The 23,163-nt window shown below is 35.5% G+C and overlaps 1 protein-coding gene across 1 annotated transcript in view; it reads right to left on the bottom strand.

The window, feature by feature from the left end:
* Positions 1-23,163, bottom strand: part of PTPRN2 (protein tyrosine phosphatase receptor type N2) — a 663,576-nt gene that overhangs the window by 343,953 nt on the left and 296,460 nt on the right. The window contains exon 11 of the mRNA XM_055709440.1: positions 18,163-18,242. Coding sequence (XP_055565415.1) covers positions 18,163-18,242 — 80 coding nt within the window. The remainder of the gene's footprint in view (positions 1-18,162; positions 18,243-23,163) is intronic.

A 23,163-nucleotide genomic window follows, 5' to 3' on the forward strand; every position in this document is an offset into this window, starting at 1 on the left:
GTTATCCTTCCCCCTTTTCCCCCACTTATTTATTCTGTTGAGTAAATACAGCAGCACACACCCTTTGAGAAGATCCAAGCACCTAAGATATCAGCATGGGGTGGACAGAGGTGACACAGGGCCATGAGAAACCAGCACTTTTCTGAAGCAGCCTTTGGCAGCCACACCAAGTGCTGCTCAGTGCCCAAACCACTACCAGACCACGCTGTTCAGTGAGCTACATCCCATCTTCTGCGCACAAGGGAATACTCTGCTCCAAAAAATGCTGACTATCCCTCAACAAGATATCTCTCTGTCCATATTCATTCTGAAATGTGCTCTAAAGGTGTTCCAGAGAGATCTAAGGTTTTTGCTTTCATTGGGAGATTTTGGTTGGCCTTAAATTTAAGCAAGATGCCTGTTGTAGTTAATGGAGAATAACAGGATCCTCAAGGGAATGAGATATACTCGACCTATCTTAGACACCAATCATATGTGTGATAGACATGTATGAGATAGATGAGAGATAGGAGATACAGATGAGGCAGACACCTCTCATGGGATGAAATGAATTACCCTCTGGAAGCACTTATTACATTCAACTGATTGTAGAGGGAGCCGAGGTTGACTAGCTTACACTTAAAGTACCTAGAAGACGGACACCTGAGTTAGAGGAGATGAAATTCACTCTTACGTTTAAATTTGATTACAAAGAATTGAGTTAGCTGACACAATACTGACCATGACTGATTGGGTCTGTGCACAGTAGGACAACTACAATTCAACACTAAGCTGCAAGGCAGCTACTGTAATTAGTCGGCATGGTGCTAAACACAACTTGTTTTTTTTCAAGGCGTTCAGTCAACTCATTTTTAACATGAGCAGAATCATTTACCAGTCAAAGGATGCAGTCTCAGAAACATAGGACAGTTAAGAATGATGCACCTGAGGGATTTATGGGGAAAAAAACCCTGCGATTCTATTCTGGACACGTTAAAATATGCAGTATTAATTAATATAAAATATTATTTCCCATTTTTAAAAGGGACATTACATATGTTCTGGTGAACACATGAATTAAGTGTTGAAATAAAAATGAGAATTCAGCACTGCTAAACTGAATGTTTTTTTAAAAAAGCAGGACTGTATGAATTAAAAAATTGACACATTTTCCCAAAATAAACTGACAATATTTGAAAAGATTTCTTTAAAATAAGGTGTGGAAATTAGCCTGTATACGGTCATAAGTTGAGTGAAGCTATCTTGATTTAAAACAGCAACATTTCTGTTGCCATAAGGACAGACAGGGGAGTTTTTACATGTATTGAAACTTTTAAATTCCAGTATAGTTTATGCATATGAAGATATTTATGTAAAATAACAGGCATAAAATTGTAAAGAGAAACAAGTGACTGCATTAATGCATGAACAGCATTTCATGTTTTGCTAAAGATGACTAAAAACTGAATTCCTATGGAATTGCATGTTGGACATTCCCATACCTACCCAATGAGTTCATAATGATTACTGCTATTACAATGAATACAAAATTAATGAATAATAAATTAAATCCTTACACTAAATTGATATTAGGAGCCTCTTTAAGTCATTAATTTTTTGTAACAGTCAAGTCACAATCCATAATAACCTTCTGAGAATAACAAGTTATGGATTTAATTACAGATAAAAAGAAATATCTTCTATTAAAATGTGGGAAATTATGCCCTAAAAATTAAAAATGGAGCAGATGTTGGAAAGCAGTAAAGGATGTTCATAAACTAAAATTATACCATACATGAAAAAAGGAAATTAGAATGTCACGTTTTTTCTTGCAATGTTTTCAAAAGAAATATTTCAGGGTTAGAATAAAAGATGAACTAGCCAAGCATACTTATAAGAAGTTTGATTGGTTTATGACATGTCAAGTGCAGAGAAAATCTTTCACTTCTGTACACAAAATTCCTGTCATAGGAATTAAGCTAACAATCAAAGTAAATGTCATATCTAAGTTTGGTAATACTCACTCAGGATTTTTAAGAAATCTAAAATATTAAAGTGATTTTTTGTTCATATAAACTTTGCAGAAATCTTCCTAGAGAAAAGATAACTGCCAGCCCCATAGATACATGGCATTTTGAAAGTTTAAACATCCTTGGAAATAAAACATTGAAGATTCTTGAAGCAGGCATGATTTGCCTCTGTGTGCTACCCCATTTACTGTTAGAGGTCCTGTCTGCCAATATTTTAGGCAATTTGGACAACTTTCAGAATGAAAAATAACTATTTCACCATAAATCATTGATACTTTGATTTATCATGACAAATACCAGCCTCTCAAAAGTGCTGAAAGAGTCACTACAATAGCTTAGGCACAATGGCACACTGGTGGAGACCTGTGACTCCATCCCCCTTAGTGTAAGAGCAGAACCCGCCTGCATCTTGGAACACTTCAAGAACTCTTTCAGTTTTTTGAATAGACAATGCATAAAAAGTGCAGAATGCACAAAGTTGTTAGAAATATAAAAACATTGAATATCATACCATTTCAGTGTGATTTCTATCAGGTACAACTATCTCTGAATAAAATAGTGAAGAATAGAAATCTAATGGAATTCCTTGTATTTTCTTATGGCAGAAGTTCAGGCATGAGAAAAAGAATGTGAGATCTATACAGAGAAAGTCATAGTACATTTAAAAGCTGTAGAAGGTGAAGTTTTCCTGGAGCTTTTTTCTATATGAATGGCCATATCTGGTTCCTTTTAGTCATGTATTGTATCTCCATCAGTGTTCAAAAGGAAAAGACTACAGAGATCAGATATAACTGGCTTCACTTTTTGAAAAAATATGTACATTGCCTTCTAGGTATTACCTCTTTAATGATATAAAGGTGTCAAAAGAGTCCAGAGTATCTTTAAATATAAAAGGTATTAATGTACTATCTAGCCTTAGCGTGTTTATCAACACAGACATCCTCTCCCATGTAACTGCCTGGATAAGGGTAGGGCTTGACCAGCAATAGCTTTCACATCTCTGCAGGGAGCTACCTCAAACTCAGGTTTAGCTCTTGTGATTACCCACCACTAACAGTGGTTAGATGAACATGTGTGAATTGCATCTGTACAGAAGAGGAGCTAGGGGGATGAAGGATGCTCACCAGCAGTAACAGTACATTCTGTGAAAAGCTGATAGCCATTACTAGACACACACTAAGAACCAAATTGAACTTATTCCTAGGGGTACCAGAATTTGAACTTGAAAGTACACATGTGATAGTGCAAACATGCTGTGGACTGTGAACTTTGTTACTAACCATCCAGTCTTGAGAGTTTCCATTTACACTTTTTTCTTTTTTTTCGTGTGAAGAAATCTGAGATTTAAACATATTTTTGAATGAGGAGTCTTAGATACTTATTGCCTTCTGTCTAAAGCAAAGTTATTTAACTGTATGGCAATATTCCACTAAGTTTGTTTAAAGCGCTTAAGGGCAAGTTATAATTCATTTTAATACATACGCCTCTACACATAAATATATGCCAATTCTAACATTTATGATCACTTGCACTGTAACAGATATCAGTTTATAACAGGTTATCAGTATAACAGTATAACAGAAGACACAAGTTTAGAGTTCTTAAACTCTCTGACACTCTTTACCTACAAGCAACGTACCAAGACACTAATATAATGTGAAAGATGGATAAGCTTATTCACACTGGCAAAGAGTATCAGAGAACTGAAGCAATATGTAGAAAAAAATGTGATGAATATGCAAACTCTGCCTCATCACCAGTTTAATAACAACAGAAGAGGATCAGCTTCCTCATCCATGCCGTCACTTCTGGAAACAGCTACTTTGATAGTACCTTTGATATTCTAGGCTCCCCACATCTCCCAGCTTTCAGCAATATTTTGTCCACTCTGCTGATTTCAGATGTTTAATTATGCCATGAGACCTCCGCTGCCAGTAGAAAAAAGGAGCTATGGATAGAGTATGAGATGAAAAGGGACCAGAATGGAAAAGCAGAATCACTGGAGAACTGGCATTGCAAATGCTTGAATTCATCCATGTTTAAATCAGAAAACTTGAGGGGGCATCTGGTTCTTCACAGTTAAGTTAACAAAATATTAACTCACCATCAAATAATAATTGTTAACATATTTTCCTAAGGCTTATAGAAAGCAGAGCACTGGAAGCTGCCAAGAGAAAGATAGCCTACTTGCTTAAAATGTCACCTAACTTTGAAAACATTATATTGTAACATAAAAATAACAGGTTCCACAGCAGGTGGATTTCTCAATTTGAAACACATTAAAAAATTAATGTTAAAATACTTTAACATAAAATAATGTAATAACCCGGTTGAATTCTCAGTTTTTAAGTGGAAATAATTCCTGTTTGAACATGCAAATCCATTTTACAGCCAAGGGTAGTAACTACACCCAGTGTGGTTGATTTTAGCTGCACATTTCCCATTAATGTTAATGTGAGTTTCACAGCTATATTGCTGCACATGGGTAGAGAATATACCCTCAAGTTGTTAAATGGCAACGAAAGAAGAGAATGCATATGTGGTGATTCCCCTGAAGAGGAAAAATGCCAAAGAAAGAAATGTCAGAAAGAATAATATAATACACAAAATTCATTCAGAGAAGGAAGGATGGGGAGGAAAAAAGAAAAAAAAACCCAAAAAACAAACCACGTCCCGGTCTCTTTCCAAAATCAGATGTTTTCTGGGTTCCCTGAAAGGATACAACAATTGAGAAAGACTTAACAGTCTCCTGTAAAACCACAATCATGAAATCCAGAAGGAAAAAGCATCTTTTTCTCAGTGGAGGTCTTTGTTTCAGACAGACCTTCTGCTCCTTAGACCTAGATTTAAAGCTTTATCTCTCTTCCCTCCCCCCCTCCCCCCACCAATTTATATACATGCTCTAGATTACATGTAAAGTCAAAAAGAATTAGAGCAGTATTTTCATCAGAGCTGCATCTCTGTGGCTTTTTGATGGTGGGAGTTCACCAGTTTGTCTGACAGTGCTGATCAAGGTTAAAAACGACTCCGTAAAAAACCTGTCATTTTTAACTGTTCCAGTCCAGCTCCAACTGCAACCACTGAAACACTGAACTTTATCTTATTAGGTTTAGGTCTAGGGTTAGGCCATCAAATCCCAACCTGCATTTCTATGGTATGTACCAGTTTACCCCAAACCATTACTTTTTGAAGGTCTGCATTCTTTCTCCATGCACAGTAAGAATGTCATGGTCACCATATACCTATATTAGGTATTTCAGTTCAAGAAGAAAAATCAGAGGGAACAAACAGTTACATATGTGTAAAACCACTGCAGACTTGAGGTCCTAGCTGGGGTTTAGGAACATAGCTGAACACCTTGAGGTCCTCTGAAAAATTCCATTTATGTCTCTGTCTTTTATCTATATCCACAAGCACACACTTTCTGTAGCACAAAGAACAGTACAGTAAGTGAGAAAAGTAATTTTTAGTGTAGTCTGATAAAAACAGGAATAAATACCATGAAAAGGTAGTCAACATTTTTTTTTTTAAATATACCTTTTATAAAAATCTTCATCATGTTTTCATGTATTTACTTGGTTGGGCTTTTTCCTTATTTTCTCATCTTTTGCTAAAGTATTTTATCAATTGAAAATCTGTTATAGGAATTCACTCATAGACTATTGCTGGATGAAGGGATATTGATAACTCCCACAAGAAAAATGGGAGTTTTTTGAATGCCTTGAATTTTTGCATGTGAAATTTCCAGCAAAATTCTGCAGACTTATCAAATACAATAAGTACATTTATTTCTTTCTTTTATTTTCTTTTTATGATTAATATTTTAATGTAAATTAAAAGTATTAACATTATGCATCTCTGTGTATATGTACAGCCCAATACATACATAACATACACATATAACATACATGCATGTATGTATAATACAACACCTACATATATGTGCATATAAATATATAATTCATTTGTACCACAATATAATTTTTCCCATACTTCTCCAATTTCACATTATATGCTTACTCCTAAACGTCTGTTTAGCCAATTTTGTAAACTATGATAAATGGAATTACTCCATATTATTAGTTCACTTATGCTCAGCACAAAACTACAGTGAAAACCAGTTTCCACAACTTCTAATTACAAAACATTAGCTACCTGAGTCTTCTCCAGCTGAGCAGATTAGCATAGATCTTCTCTGCTGACAGCTTTGACCTTCACTCCAGCAAACACTTGTCAAAATGCCAGAAGTAATTACCTTGCTGTTTAGGAAGGAGTAATGGGGTGTAGCTACCTACCTTTTCTTGTTACTGATCTAAAATGTCTATAAAACTTTGCCAAGAGGCACCCTCTGGATTTTGGCATACACATTTTTTTTCTCATCTGCCTTTTTTTTTTTTACAGACTATGAAATATTAGCTATATGATCTCCTGCCAGCCAATCCCATCACAATTCCAGGGGACAGGCTAAATAACCTACTAGATGGATCTTTCAAGCAAAATGATTTTATGACTGCTGTCATCCTGATTTTCTTGCACTGATGCAACCAGGAAAAAAAAACAAAAAAAAAAAGCAGCAGAAGCAGCACAGGAACAAATGGTCATAATTACACTATAGAACACCATACTGTCAATCCTCTGTATTATCTTTAAAAAACATTATGTTGTAGCTGGTTTTTTTTTTCTTTTCATAAAAAAGCCTTTTTCCTATTCATATTTCAGATTTACAAATAAGAAAACAGAGGCACCAATAATTTCCAAGTACTTCTTGAAAATTTATGGCTAGATTAAATCTAGCATGTCTTTTGACTGCAGCCAACATAAAGCCATACAATTTCTTTTAATCCGGAATGTTCAAATTTATAGAAAATACTTCCTAAAGAGAACAAAGGGATTTGATATGTTTTCCTGAAGACTAGATAATACTAGAAAGACTAAGTATTTGCAGATTATTGCAATGATCATTCATGTCTAAATCCTGCATACAATTTTTGTCAGACAATGGAAAACACCATCTCCAAATAGGAACAAGATCAAAGATCTATAAACCGGACTCCATCTTACTTTGCATGTTAGAATGGATATCTGGGGTTCGAGAAAGCTCAGGATAAAAAACCCCAGCCAAACCAAACCAAAAAGAAACCAGAAAAACCTTCTTTGACCATAGATAGTCCAGAAAACAAACAATTTTTGAAAATCACATCATTTGCCCTGTAGTCACAACATTCCCTAACAACTGTGCAGGCTACCAGGCAGCATCAGCAGCTGCTGAAGTAGCCTTCAATCCGTAGGAGAAAGACCGCTAAAAATGAAGGCAATGTTAAAATACAGGACTGCATACTGCTGACAAGTGTGTCCTTGTGAGTACTGCCAACAAACTTCTCTTATCTTCAAAAAGTCTCCCAAAGCTCTCAAATAATTCCTTGTTCCACTGTCAAGAGCTCATTATTTCCCCTCTCAGATACATCCCTCCATAAGCCATCAGCAGTAAAAGGTCATGAAAGTGACTATTCTCAAGACGGATGATACAGGAATCCTCCGGACCTCCTCACTAAGCCTTTTTCAGCCAGAAACCCTCCGCCTGCCCTTTCATCCCAGGTCATGTTTGTGCCTCCTTCCCAAGCTGTCATCCCATAAATCGTGTTCTACCAAGTAAACAGATTGCTACTCGGTTCAGGTCAGCTGCCCCTACACATTGTTACCAAAACACCACACTTCTGGAGAAGTGCCTTTTCGTGTTATTACTTTTCTCCAGCAAAAAGGGATGACAGCCTGATTCTAAAATGATTCTGTGCGTAATTGATTTTGTGTTTTCTCTTGTGCTTTAAATAACAACTATTTTTCATAGAGCCCTGAAGCAGCACCTCTCTCCCTCACAATTTTTTATTATTTGTCTATGAAAGCTGTCACTTAAAATCACAAGATTGCTAATCATCCCATTTAATATATTAAAAATAGGTTATTTATTTACATCAGATAAAGAACATTTCCCTGTTTGTACCAACTAAAATAAAACATTACCCCTTGTTCCACATGGTGCCTAGTGTTTATTTGCATGCTTAGTTCGGAATTGTTAGGTTTTGTCTTGCTATGCTGCCTTTGGAAAAGTTGTAATCAGTCTGTCTAACGGGTGGAGAAAAATGTACTGACATTTTCTAGGTAAAGGTTAGGTTACAATACTATCGGACTGAAATTAAGGCTTCTTTAATTCCCTTATTTATGCTGACCTAAAAAGTTACACATTCACCAGAAAATATTAGATCAGCCTACCTATTATTTACATAAAAGTTGCATTCTATTAACTGCCTTACTCGATTTCTTCTAACTGTAGCATTCCTAAATAATTTGCTTTAATATGCTTAGGATCTGCTGTAAACAGAGTCTCTTAAGTGTACTGCACAAAAATACATAAAAATTTATTAAAAGAATATAACATTTAAATATGTCTGGAATTTTAAGTATTATTGTTGAAAAAGGAAACATATTGCTTATGTTTCCATTATCCTGGAAAATGTGTTGCTTATCATAAAAACGCAAAACAGAAACAATTTTGCTAAATAATATGATGAAATATGACATTAAGCAGGTTGTCTTGGGTTAGGGGATTTCTGCTTGCTTTGCTTTAAATTAGAATGAAATTTAGTTCTGCAATATTTTAGTATAGGGACATTTTGATACCATGTTCAGAGTGGGACCCCATAGTATTGCTGCTATACAAAAAATAATGCTGTTCTCTTCCAGTCACACGCAGGGACTTCAGTGCAGCTTTTTTTTATTATTTACATAAACTGAAAATAGTCCTTTTAAAATGTACAAGTCAGTTTGAAGCATCTATGTAAGGAAATATGTAGCAATTTTAATATGGATAAAGACTTGTCCATAGTCAAAAATGTACTGGGAGATTTCTTGGACTTGAAAGAAAAACACTTTGCACTTCAACTAAATGACAGTTTCATCTTGCATTACCAGCTTCCGTTGTGAACAAACCGACTGAACGAATTTGGATGTTTAATAATATTACACATGGTAATATTTATCAAATTTGAAATCTTTGTAAATTTACTCAGTCTTAAATTAATTTTGAATTCTTAAAGATCTTTGAATGTGTTACCAAAGGACAAAGTGAATGAAGGAGGCTTAAGTAGAAGAAATGAGGATTTGCACCAGAACATTTTAGGAGATACAGCAACATAAAAAATATTTTTGAACATAATACCAAGCAGGGACTACAGGAAGATCTTGAAAGCTTTTCCACTGTACTAAATTCTACAGTCCTGACTTCAGTCAATCTCCCTTGATTTATCTGCAGTATTTATATATGGCAGTCCTATCATCAACAATATCTATACATTTCTGTGGATATTAGCGATGGTTTTCTCTCACCTACCTTTAGCCACCTATCATAAGTGCTAGTTCACACAATGTTTTTTTTTTTTACTTTGAACGTAAAGGCAATCTAGACAACTAGTTTTGGATAAATGCCTAACATCTAGGCAGCTGCAACCAGGTTGGATGAATTCTGCCCTCACTATTACAATGCATTCGGTTATATTACCAGAAAGCTCTTTTAAAAAGTCAATTTTAAAATCACTATTAACCATTAAATCATGACGTAAATTACTTTAATAGAGGACTTATTTTCATGTGTCTTCATAGGCCTGCCCATAGATTTCAGAAAAAGGAACTAACAGAAATGTAAGAGGAGCTGCAAATCAACCTAAGGTTCAGTTTGGGTCTTTCCATTGAACCTTTGATAGAACTTTCTGGTTCAGGTATCAGCTATTGTATTCTAAAATACTACTATATATACTACACTTTATTTCAGTTTAATACCAATCTGGTGGTTTTCTATGAATGGGTGTTTAATAAGAGGCGTCAGACTGTAATGACATGAACCATCATTACTTTAATTAAAGTACATCGGCTACATAATGCTGCTTAGCTTTTGTTTTTCTCCTCAGTTCTACAGAATTATTAACTAGCCAAAGTTCCCAATAATTAAGAAGCTTGATTCAGGGCTTTATGCTGGAATAGATTACATCACTTTATAAAGTGAACAGGAGGAAATTCTGAAGTTTTCTTTACAACAGAAAGTGGTTTTAAAGCAAAAAGATTTCTTGTAAAATTAGATACCTCACAGATATTCTCAGGGGAAAGAGGTGTATGTTAAAAAAGTCCATCCTTACTAACCACAACAGTTAATATCATAATTAGAAGTCACCAGAGAGGAGTCATAACCAAAGATACTTGCTATTCTTCAGGACTGAGGCACATTTACCTAATGGTAGCACCCACCACAACTGCTAAAACTCATTCCATTTTCAACAGACAAATAAGGTGGGAAGGAAATGCCATCTCAAAAACTCATTAATCATTGTATCAGACATTCAGTAGTGCAGGAGACAGTTCAGATTCTGAATAATATTAGAAAAATATAATGATTCCCTTATTCAGCAATGGATGGATTTGAGGAAAATACTTCAGATAGACTTGACTTTACAGTAGGTGAAAGGGAATTGATCCACTACAGAGGGCTCAAGAAGTGAAAAATGACAATGTGAACTAAGGAGGCTTGAGCAGAAGAAACCAGGATTCGCACCAAAAGACTTAAGAGAGCCAGCAACAGAAAAAGAGCTGTCAAACTTCTACATTTCACATTATAGACCAAAGAACTGTAATCCTCCTTAAACAGGGCAATGGCAAGTGAAAGCAGATGGACCTCAGAGCCTCCTGGCTATATTGTTCAAAGTTTCTGACACAGAAGCTGTCAGTACACTTCAAAAATGAACTTCAAATTATTCATAGACACATTCCTTGTTACCATCTCAGAAAGCAAGACATCTAATCGCGTGGTCTACAAAAATCTAGATAGAGGGAAGGAATTCAGCCATAGACTCTGTTCACTTCATCTGAATTATGAATCTTAGAATGACTGGCCAATGAATACTTTCAAAACAACCACTATTGCTCATGGTTGGGGGTTAGAAAAAGGAAACCAAGGCAATAACATTTGTGGCTGAAGCAACAGAGTTCATCTTTCTGAGACTTCTCAGGATACACACAAGGCTTATGACAAAAATCAACAAGACAACCAAGGCTGGTTATAGCCATTTAGAAAGAACAAGGATTTAGAGAAGAGGAAGTCTTTTTATCTAGAAATTGAAGTGTCCTGCTTTTGATGATAAACAATTCATATCTCCTGCATTGACGGTCACCATGAAAAAGAAGATGGATGTTGCCTTTCCTGAAACAATACAATGGACATTGCCAAGTTTCATTATGTCAGCAACAGAAGCAGTATGAAGAATAATAAATTTCTAGATTACACTCAGTTAAGTGAAATATATATTATGCAAAGAACTTCTAACAATTAACCAACAATGATCTAAAAAGCATCAAAGGCCAGACAGTTTAACCACAAGCTGAAATAACCAGAGAGATAAACGCACAATATTCCAAAAGAGATAAAAGCGCAATATTCCAAACTCACTGCATTAAATGATATTTTCCAGGTTTTGTTCCAATTCCTCTGTGAGACTATGACATTTTTAAGATGTGAATCAGTAGTATCTATTCTAAATATGCTTTTAACTAAGTACCTGGATAGCTAAATAAAACTTTAATAAACTTACTGTTGTGTTGACAATTTGTTCCTCGTTGTGTCTTTCTTTCTCCTAGTCTCCCTTATCTACATTTATACATTCTTTACATATGCATATTACAAGTAGCTTTATTTTATTAAGATCCAAAGTTACATGAAGATAAATCTGAGGACAGTTCTCTCTCTTTTGTTCTCCTGAGAACCTCCTAGAAAACTTTTCTTCCTAATAATGGATAATAGTATAGAACTACCATGTTTCTGTCAACAGTGCTGGTATGGTCAATACTTACTGGCTAGAAAGCAGAGTGAGCCTCTGCAGCATTCCTAGAAACAGTCAGTTTAAGTTGCGTACCAGTTCCTCATCAGCTGACTCTCTAATGCTGAGTAAATTATCTTCCCTCTGGGCCTTGTTTTGTCAAAATGCAAACCATGAAATTAAGAGGTGTGCACCCTTTACAGAGGTATTCCATAAATGTGTTTTTATTACATTTTTATTATGCAGTAAAGTGTAAAGATAACCCCTTTGGCCAACAGAAGACATATCATGGCTAGAACGAATACAAGAGAGCAGCCATATAAATAACTTGCAACATTTTAGACTTTCATCTGATTTGCTAAAAGTTGAAATGTATTTCAATTATACCAAAAGTTAATACAAACAATTGCTGCAAACAGCAAAAAAAAATGCATCTAAACATTATAGCTTTAACTGATTATTTGTAATTTCATAGCTAAGTCTTTTAAAATATATCTATAGCACTGAATTTATCAGGAAATCAAAATGTGTACATGTCAGAGTCTCAGCTCTTTTTAAGTGGGCTAAGATTGGATGTGTGACAAAACTGCAATCCTGCTGACTGTGCTTAAGAAAAGGGAGCAATAATGGTTTTCTTCATTGACTGTTTAAGGCAGGTTCCTCACCAGTATTTTCAAGCTGAAGAGGAATCTGGAATCATCTTTTAGTGCAGGTGGGCTGCTTCACTATCTGACATAGCTTTGAATTTTTAAATTTCTTCATCATCAGAAAATTCTGTATTTCAGTCCTGCTATCCAAGGACATTTTGTTTGTAGGATGTGATAGAAACTAAAAGCCTTTGAAATTAGACCACTAATTTATGTACTTAAGCCTACATATTTAGAAGATTAAGTTTTGATGCCTATAAATACACCTGAGACCTACCAAGCAAATGAAAAATATTGGAGACAGAATAAAGCATAAATAACTTCTTCACCAATTGAACCCAGGGCCACTAATATGACCGGCCATTTAGTCATCGTAATTAAGATTAAAACTATGACATCTTGGACCACTCCACGCCGATAATATACAATCAGCTTAAATCACTAGGCAGTGTAAATTAACTCTAAGGGTTTTGAAATAGTTTTAATCTCAAAAGGACTGTTTAATGCCAAAAGCTAAGTATCACGTTTTGTCTGTTTAAAGCTGCCAATTTTAGCAAAAATACTCAGTTTAGATGTCAAAAGTTCTATTGCAATATTTGTTGCCATGGATATTTCACCACAGCTGGAACATGACCAAAATTTGTAGGTGTCAAATCTCAAAATCTGAAAGTTTAGAAATTTAAACATTTGCAGTTGTTTAAAACTGCTAAGAAATTGTAGATGATTTTTTTTATCTATTCCAATACTTTTGAGGCAGTATCTTTACTCAAATTATCTTCTTATACTCTTACATTCTAATGATAAGATAGTACTTTTTCATTTGTAGTTTTTCTTCAGGGGAATTAATTCGGCAGTGCATTTTTTTCAGAAGAAGAAAGCTGGCAGAGGAAAAGATTTTAGACAAGAAAGTTATATGATTCAACACCCTACTCCCGAAGTCAGGATTAATGGTTGGTATCAAACCATACATGTGAAAATGCAGGTTTTACCAGCAGGGCAACAGAAATGTAAAAAAACCCCTCTCAACAGACAAAATCCAAACCCCAAACCCAAACAAATTCAATAGCTTCGTTAAAAGTTTAGGGAATTAAAAAAAAATTATATATATATATATATATTTAAAGTTATATCAAGGTTTCTGGCTTTTCATCATGGTGTATATCACAATATATTTTACACACGAGGATCTGCACACAAGACCAACACCCTAGTATTTGGTTATGCATTGCCTTTTGCTGTGCTATCTGTCCCCTACCACTAATGTGCCTACACTATGCATACATCCCTTTGCCCCTTCAATCTCCATTTTTTATAACACCTAAAATGTTGCATTTTAATACAACACCAAAAAAACATAAGCATGATTCTAACTAGTAAAAGCCTGTAGCCACACATAAGTAAATTCTTTTAATTCATTTTGGCAATACTGAGGATCTGTGCACAAGACTTTCTCCCACATCTCTTTTTCATGTGTGCAGCATATATATGACTGTTACAGCCACCTGATGCTAAAAACCTATGCTTTGAAACTTCTGAAGATTCCTGTTTTCTAATTATCACTGCTACTATCCATGTATTTGCATAAACAGTGGGATTCAAGAGTACCTATAAAGCAAACTCATTGTTCATTACCATACTGACTATACTGCAATTTTATATAGAGTTATCTTACTGATAATTGTTCTCTGCTAGACTTCTCCTAACCTTTAAACTGAAGAGAAGAGAAATCCACATTCATTTGTCTAAACGATGTCATGTGCCAAGTGTAATTACTTCTAGAGCAGGGCATCTATGTCTAGAGAAAGTTTATTTCTTCGAAATATTGAGATGAAATTGCACTGCACCATTGAGCCTGACTTATTAAACAGAAATAGGCCAGAGGACAGCTACTTGATCTAAGATATGTTCTATATTATGAATGTCAAAGTATGTGGCGCTGGCAAAACATTGGCTGTCCTGCTCTGCAGTCAAAGAACAAATAAAGGTATTGCTAATGTGAGAAAGCAAGCTATTCACAATTTTAAATTACTCTGTTGTCAGCTTTCCTATATACTTATGTAGCCCTAGAAACTGCAAAAACAAGTAACCAAAACATTCACACAGAATTGGAACTCTGGATTACTAGGAAAAAGTTTTATCAGCAGGAACACGGCTGAAGGATTTCAAAGAATTTTATGTTTCCACAGGCCAGGTCTCATGTACACCAAGAAGAATGGATTTCAAACTCCAAGAAAACATAGGAAACCATTTTTATTGTCATACTTTCAAATCTGTATTTTTTAGTAGATATTCTAAGTCATTCATCTGTTTGTATAGTTAATTGCTAGAGTCCCATGCCTTTTCTAACCTGCACATTTGTCAAATTCCACAGGAGAGGATGGAAAACTTTAAACAGTTCCCTATATTTAAACCTAAATAATGCAAGGAAAATATGAAGTTTATCTATTTTGGTTACAAAATATATGCCACGTGAATAATAAGATCAAACTGCAGCAGAGACAGTTCCTGAGGATATCGGTGAGACGTGCATGTACATAACATCTGCACAAATAGATTCCTTTTTGCAAATCTGCATAATTTACATTCCCATAATTATTACAGCAGCTGATTACCTCCAGTTCTAAATTATTTTCATTTCTAAGGATGTGATGGACAGTGAAATTCTGTCATTTTTGTCTATCTATTTTCTGTAAACGAGATATGCTCTCAAAGTTCCTGGCTAGATGTCAAGTTACCTAATAGCATACAGCCTCGAGCAACGCACTTACCTGTGCCTACCCTGGAAGATTGCATTGATTTATTCTGCTTTGGTTTCCTTTGGTAAATTAAGTTTTTGGAATGCTTTTGTGCTAGACAACTGTTGGCTTTTAAAATTTTTAATTACAACTAAAGCCTGAGAAAACCTTTTATGTAAGTGTATGCTGCTGTTGATCTTTTACTTGAATTTATTTTTGGCTTTAGAGATCTGCAGGTAAGAAGTTTTCTTAAAATAAATGAACTGATTCCAAAGTACATTGACAAGCTACTGCAACCATATTTATCATTTAGGAAAGAAAAATGAGATACATTTTAAATTTAAAATATTTGATGGCTGGATAGAATTGTGAGCATATTTATTTTTAAAGGCAAACACAAGGTTTAGTTATAACCTGGTGATGTACTGAGAAGAGCTGATGTAAAACTCCTACAAGCCACTTTCTGCAACCATCAGACCCTGAAAATTTTAATGTACTAAACAAACAGAAAGTAGGAAATACTTTGGGTAAGAATATATAGATCAGATAAAATGACTATGTAAAACAATAATTTAAGTTGGTGAATCTGCACAACTTCCTCTGGGGTGACTTTTTTTGGTCCCCAAAACCTCCCAACTTTGTCAGCAATATTCAAGGAAGTTGAGAACAATTACTTTGATCCTAGTGGTAAGAAAAAAACTACTGTTACTGCTTGAATTTTGCTGAAATAAACTAGTCACAACATTTATACTTTTCAGAGTAGCTTGCTAGGAACAGGCCAAGGCACATCAGCCACCTCCCAGACCTGGAAAGGTTTCTGTGGACTTTTTAATTCTCAGGGGATGTCTATTCCATGAACTTGTTTACATGTAAATTTTTGAACACATGTAAGCTTCATTACTCACAACAGGCAAAGCTACAAACTGCATTCTGATCTATTTTACTGCTTTCTACCAGTTTAATCTGTTCTTCCATTGCAAAAGCCACTGCACAACCTTGTCCACATTCACTGTGCCACTCGGGACTTGACAGAACTTTCTCATACTGTATTCATCTTTTTTTTCTAAAATAAAACCCCCTGCCTCATTTTCCCATTTGTTATATGGAAGATATTCCATACTTACAGTCATACCTTCTGCCTTTCTCTGAATCTTTCCATTTCAACTGGAGTTTCCAACCTCTCTGAGGTATGAGAAGCAGAACTGTATGTCATATTTAAATATAGGCAAGTTATAGATTTATGCAAAAACAAATGATATAATTCTGTTTTTTATTCCTTTCAAAATAATTCTTTAAAACACTTTCCTTGTTTGACTGATAACGGAGGCTGAATTGCTATTTTCATTAAATTACCTATTACTACACTAAGATCTTACTCCAGAGCACTCATAGTCTATTTAGACCCATAACTTCACATGTAAAGCTGTTTTTTCTCCTTATATTTCTCTTTCTTTTACACTAATTTACAGTGAATTTCATTTGCCATTTTGAGTCCAGTCACTGAGTCTGGTAAGGTTTTTATACATTTCTAAGATAAACCTTCACCTTTAATACCGTGAGTAATTTAGTATTATTAGCAGGATTTCTCATCACACTGCTCACTCTCTTTGCCAACACATTTTTAAGTAGGTTGAATGCAACAGTCCCAGCAGACATCCTTCCACTTTTCTGCCATCTCGAGCCTTTTAGAAAACTAGTAATTTATTCCTAATCTCTCTTTCTTGCCTTTTAACCAATTACTGATCCACCATTTGTGTGTTCCGTATTCCACATTCTAAGAAACAGTTTCCTTAGAAATGTGTAGTGAAAGACCTTGGCAAAAGTCTTTGGCAATCCAGGCAGGCTCTGCCAGCTGCATCATATCTGTCAGCCCCTTCAGGGGGATTCAACAGGTTTCCAAGGCAGGGCATTGATATAAAAAGCCATGTGAATTCTTCACAGGTATATCATGCACATTCAGGTGTCCTATAATTCAATAATTACTTAATTGTAATTTCCTAGTTTTGACAGTAGACATCCACAGCTTTTTGGCATGTTAAACCCTTATAAGAAATACAGTATCCCATCTGCTACTCTCTCACCACCAGTTAGCAAGACCCTTCTCCAAGGGGTCCTGCAAAGGAAAGTTCTGGCATAGGAACTACCCCAGCTCTTTCTACAACTAAATTCATCCACGGTGAAGCAAACACATTTGGGGTCCCAGTGTTTATTTAAATAAACTTTTTTTTTTGTTTCTATTTTCAAGCAACATTGCAACTTGTTTACTCATAATTTTTTAAAACCTATCAATTGGGTAATTTGGAAGCAAACCAGTTACCAACTCAGTTACTTTGCAGAGATTATTTCTCGCAGTCAACAGCTCCATAATACAATTAGTAGCCAAATTGACAAGAAGCCAACAGAAGTCCTTAGAACAGTGGTAGTTATTTGGAAGCAGTTTAGCTCCAGGAATACATCTACTCCCAAGATTAACTTGTCGTTGAAATTGCCTAAACAGTACAACAACACAGGTATATTTCTACTATCTTTTGATCCAGAAATTAAGGCAAAGATGTAATAACATTTTTGATCCCTGAAACAAAGTATCAGAAAAGTGAAAGTTTACAAATGGCCAATTGGTTCTTGCAAGTTCATGTCAACACTGAAGAGTTTTTCACCATGCTAGACCTTGACTGCAAGTGTCTATTTAACCCTTATCCTTAAGAAATCCTTAAGCAAGGAATTCTCAGGCAGTTTCAATTGACTCAGAGATGTTGCACTTCAATTTCCCATATGTGCCACTCACCTCTCAATTGTCTCCCTCTTTAAATGTCATCCTCCTGGGAGAAGAGGGTGTCTCTGCACTGTTGGCAGTGTTACTGCCCACTGCACAGGCATGGAGGAAGTCATGGTTTGGGCATGGAGGACAAGGACTTACCTGCTGCTTCAGCAACATCTTCAGTTGAAATATTTTGGAGGTTTGAATGCACTCTGAAGGTCACAGCTGGTCCCAGCACGCTGGAAGAGATTATTAAAAAATGTAAGATTCATAATCAAGAGACATGGCATAATATTCCTTATCAAAATAGGTTTTTAAAGAGAACCTATTAAGACACCATTTAGCCCTCTTCCTTTTGCTTCATTAGCTACATTTGCATACATTTTTATACCTCTTGTGGTTTCTTGTGCGTATCTTCTGCCTATCTGAAAGGATTTCGATGACATTAACTAAACTTCAGAGCACTCCTGTAAATACTATTCTTATTATGGAGACAGCAAAATGAAGGCACTAAAATTGTTATTCACACAAGTACAGCATAGATCATCACTGGAATTTAGCATCCAAAGAAGATTACAAGTAGTTTCAAATTTTATATGATTGACATCAGTACAAGCTTAGCCCTGCTGGTACAACTGAAAGCCAGAGGGACAATGAAGAACCTCCTTATATTTATCTCGATCTGCAAGACAATGTGTGGGGAAAAGATTTTGGACATATTTGATCCAATGGGTGATTTTGACTAGAAAGATACCACAAAGTATTTATCTTTTAACAAGAGAGGTAATCACTTCTTTGAATAACTTATGAGGGGGAATGATTTGACTCTGTGGTGACCTTTTGGGGTGTAGCTTCATGGTCCTTTATGGCATTAAAATCTGTAAGGCATTTACAGAGAAAGCTACTGATCAGCCAGATGAAGAACAACAGAGTAAATTATTCAGGGTTTCACCAAAAAAATTAATTGTGCATTTTTAAAGAAAAATAAATCCATATATGTAATGTTGCATTCATTCTCCACCCATCCCAATCATATCCAACTTACACACACATCTGATGAAAGGAATAAAGAAATTTCTGTTCTGATATCCTTAAAACTATACTGAAGTACATACATATATGAAACAAATACACACACACAGATACAGTAAATGCCTTTTGAAAAAATAAATAAATATCCAGGTAACATGAGACTATAGAAACTATAAAATAATAATTTACAAAGAAGAGTGCAAAGGGTTAGCAAAGACAAAAGTTGTCACTATTAAAAAAGTTTACTTACATACTACGTATTATGTGAGTTCCTTAGTTTTCATTATTCATATAATCAGTGAAAAGAATTACATTTATACTAAAACAACCCTACTTAAAAGGTGAAATACACTGGCTGGAACTGTACATGTAACAGTTGCGACTTATGAAAGAATGAAGTCTGAAAAATTGCTGCATAAAAGAAATAACTTGAAAAATATTTTTGTTGCAGAGCTTGAAATGAAATATTAAATTATTCTTTTACTAACAAGTTAATATTTTGCATTCGAACAACAAAGATCACTTAATGAAGTGTGCTTAATTGCATTACATATATCCTAGACAGGAATACCTTTACACTATTTCCACTTCAGGAAGAAAAAAAATGTTATTAACCATAAGACTTTGCTTCAAGCTCTACAAAGGGAAACAGAGAAAGACTAAGATGCATCCTTTCAGTCTTGTACTAGCAAAGTATGCACTGTGCACATTTTATTCTGGAGTTAATAGGAACTGTCATTAATCAATCATTTTTTTCTAAATACTCTTCAGTGGGGGAGGAGAAAAAGAAAACAGAGATATTTTATTGCTAAAGGACACTTCAGATGCCAAGTCATTAATGTATAAGAAATGTATTTTAATATTGTTAAGTAATTATAAAGTATTTATCAGCATCATTTAAATAATATTCTAGGTTATCATACTCAAGAGTTGCGAAGTGTACTTTATTTGAGATAACTGCTTTAGAAAAACTCACACCATTCCCCAATTCTGTCGCTAACGCTGAGATAATCAACCATAAAAGTCACCTGGGAGTTTCATCATACCATACCCTGAACATAACCAATCTTGCACTGTCCTTTCTGCATTGCCAGCCTGAGAGACACGATGATTCCTTCCTAGCTGCTGGGACCTTTACAGTGTAATTAGCAGTCTGCTTTAAATAAAAGCAGGCACCAATCCAGTATATAGCTGTCCCATGACAAAGACAGGGTGAAGAAAATAACTTTAGGTATTCCCCCACAAATCTACACTGCGTAGTCCATTATAGCTGAGAACCTGGAACCAATACACACTTTCAAGCACAACTTAGTTATACTTTTGCTTTACCAGCAAAGACATAAAATGTTTCTCCCCTTGCCTGGGTTTTTTGCTTCTCTCTCTGCCCCAGGGCTCACTCCCCCCTCAGCTGTCCTCCTGCCCCACTCCATGCAGCTATGCACTTCATGGCATCATTATAAACATATAGATTAAACCTGGATCACTTCAGTGATCCAGCCCAGGCAGTGAGAGGCCAGAATTTCAAAGTGGAGCCTGGCAGGGACCATCGCACTATTCTCTAGTGACTCCACCTGGATAATCCAGGAACAGGACAGGATTTGAGCTGTGCCCATGTAGGCATCGCCACAAGCACTGCCACTTCTTGTCACTGATGAGACAATTTAGGGAAATAAAGAGCAAAATGCAGGATGGGAAAGAAGTTCCTATGCAAGTGGGACGATATTGGGTTAACAGCATTCTTTTGCAAGAAAGAAGAGATCTCAGAATCGTTTAAAATACCCACTCATATATTTCTGTGAGAGGTATTGCTTTTCTCTACTGTAACAACTGAGTGCTTGAATGTAAGGAATCACCTGAGCACTACATAAACACAGCTTCACTAGGAATGTTTACAAAACACAGAAAATAAAGCAGCTCTTGTCACAACTTCATGCACATTGTTATTCTGCTGTTTATTTAAAAGCAAACAAAAGACCTTGAGATTACTTGGTCAAAATTGCATTTCTGCTTGATGTTTTGGGAACTGACTGCTTCAGGAGCTCATAAAATGAGATTTTTCTCATGGGGGCTTCTGGCAAAAGCACTCAATAAATAAACATTTCAATAACAATAGATGCCCTTTGGGGAATTCCTCGCTGTTCATTATGTGTTGGACAAGAGCATTTAAACAAAACCAGTAATTATATGACTGCAAAGTTTTTTTAAAAAGACTTTTTAATAAGAGGGCAACCAGCCTGAGAAAAGGTTCTAAGATGTATAAAATGCACCCCTGATACTACCTAACCAGGAACTTTAAATTAGATAGATGAGACTGCTTTTTCATGCGGCTGTCAAACCCTCTGAAGCCTAGCTAATATTAATGGCAATTGTCTTTACATCACTCTAAATACGGAGGCTCACTGAAGTGCACGCGATTGTTTATGACCTGATGAATTGCAAACAAACCATTCCCACAGATGAGGGAGGGTGCTGCCTGTTAGCAGAGGCATCCCTCCTGGCTGGCAGGTTACATCACACCAGCACTCAGCCAGGTGTGCCGGTGAAAACCATCAGAAATGTTCCCACCAAAATGCTTAAAGCGCAACACCCAGGCTGAAACATAGCCTGCATCTAAGACATGCATCTGCTGCACCTGAGATTAAAAATGTTAGGTAGTAACACTTTTAATCTAGAAAGACAGTATTTTATATCAGATTTTTTGACTGTTCCCCACTCTCCCCCCCCCATCCCCATCAATGCCGATACAGCTATACCTTTGAAAATTTGTAGTTGACTCTTCTGACATGAACTTCCACCCAAATAAGAGAAGATTGTGAGTTTCAGGAGGCATCTGGACTATATTATTATAATTGCACTTATCATTCTTTTCTAATACTTTGCTATGACAGTTTTTTTGAATAAAGGTAAGCAGGTCTGGCTTCAAGGCTAATAAACAGTGACTTCTCCCCATGCAAAATGTAATGTCTTTTGCAATGACCTGCTAAATTTATTACTCAAAATTTACTGAGTAATTACCCCCTCTGTCAGCTGTCACAACTTCTGCTTTTTTTTTAATTTCAATAATGTTGCTTTCAGCCATAATAGTTTTTTTTAACAAAGACATTCAAAGCATATTGCAAATTGTCACCCTTATGTGCTGTTGTCTTATATTCTGTTTACTAGAGATGAAATAATTACAGTGTTTATACCAAAATGACTTGAAGGTTGATTGCTGATTTAATAATATCCCCTCCCCTTGGGTTTATACTTCCCATCTGAAAGTGTGAGGGTGTACAACATGCACAGAAACAAACAATATTCTTCGTGTAAAATATAAGTATTTCCTTTCTTTTACTGACTAACAACATTCTTATTATTTTTTTGCCTGTCAACAAATGAATCATCTGAATAAACAGAGCTGGAGCATGATCAATATGGCAAGGTCCATATCACTTTCAAGCCGTAGGTTATAATTATGTTTATGAATGACAGGATTTAAATCTCCATAAATTATGTACCAAGCTTTGCATGCCTGTTCTTCTCCCTCAAGTGTATATACTTTAGTATTACAGTATCATACAGAAGGTTTACTGTGAAATACAGTCACAGTCTATCATACCCCCTAGTGGAAAAGGATTTGAGAAACAAGTGCCAATGTGGTTACGTGTACTCTTGAAGATGACACATAGAGCTGATGCCAGATGGAAATGAGTTGAGGTTGTACTGCATTTTTAAAAAACAGACAGACAGAGTGCAATTTCTCAAGATTTGAGGAAGATGAGGAGGTTAGGATTGGATATTTCCAACATTAAACGTTTTCTTAATGACCCTATTTTGTAAAACAGAGCTTGCCTTAATAAAGCTTAGATTTGAAATTAGAGTCACCACTTGCGTATATGTTCATTTCAAAATCCTTTAATCTCTGGAGGTTAAGAAAAGCAATTAGTAACGCTCCAGAGGATTGTGCGAAGTAATTTTATAGCAGTGAAGGTAATTGTCTCAGGAAATGTTTGGTGGGCTTGAACTAATGACTTGCAATGTGTACACATTTCTGTGCTTACTGTGTTTAGGAATTTGAAGCTTATGCCCATTGTTTATATTGCATTGAAGTCTTTTCACCTCAATTTTGGAAAAAATAAAATGCTCATA

Source organism: Falco cherrug, chromosome 4 (genome assembly GCF_023634085.1).
Source record: "Falco cherrug isolate bFalChe1 chromosome 4, bFalChe1.pri, whole genome shotgun sequence".
NCBI classification, from domain to species: Eukaryota; Metazoa; Chordata; class Aves; order Falconiformes; family Falconidae; genus Falco; species Falco cherrug.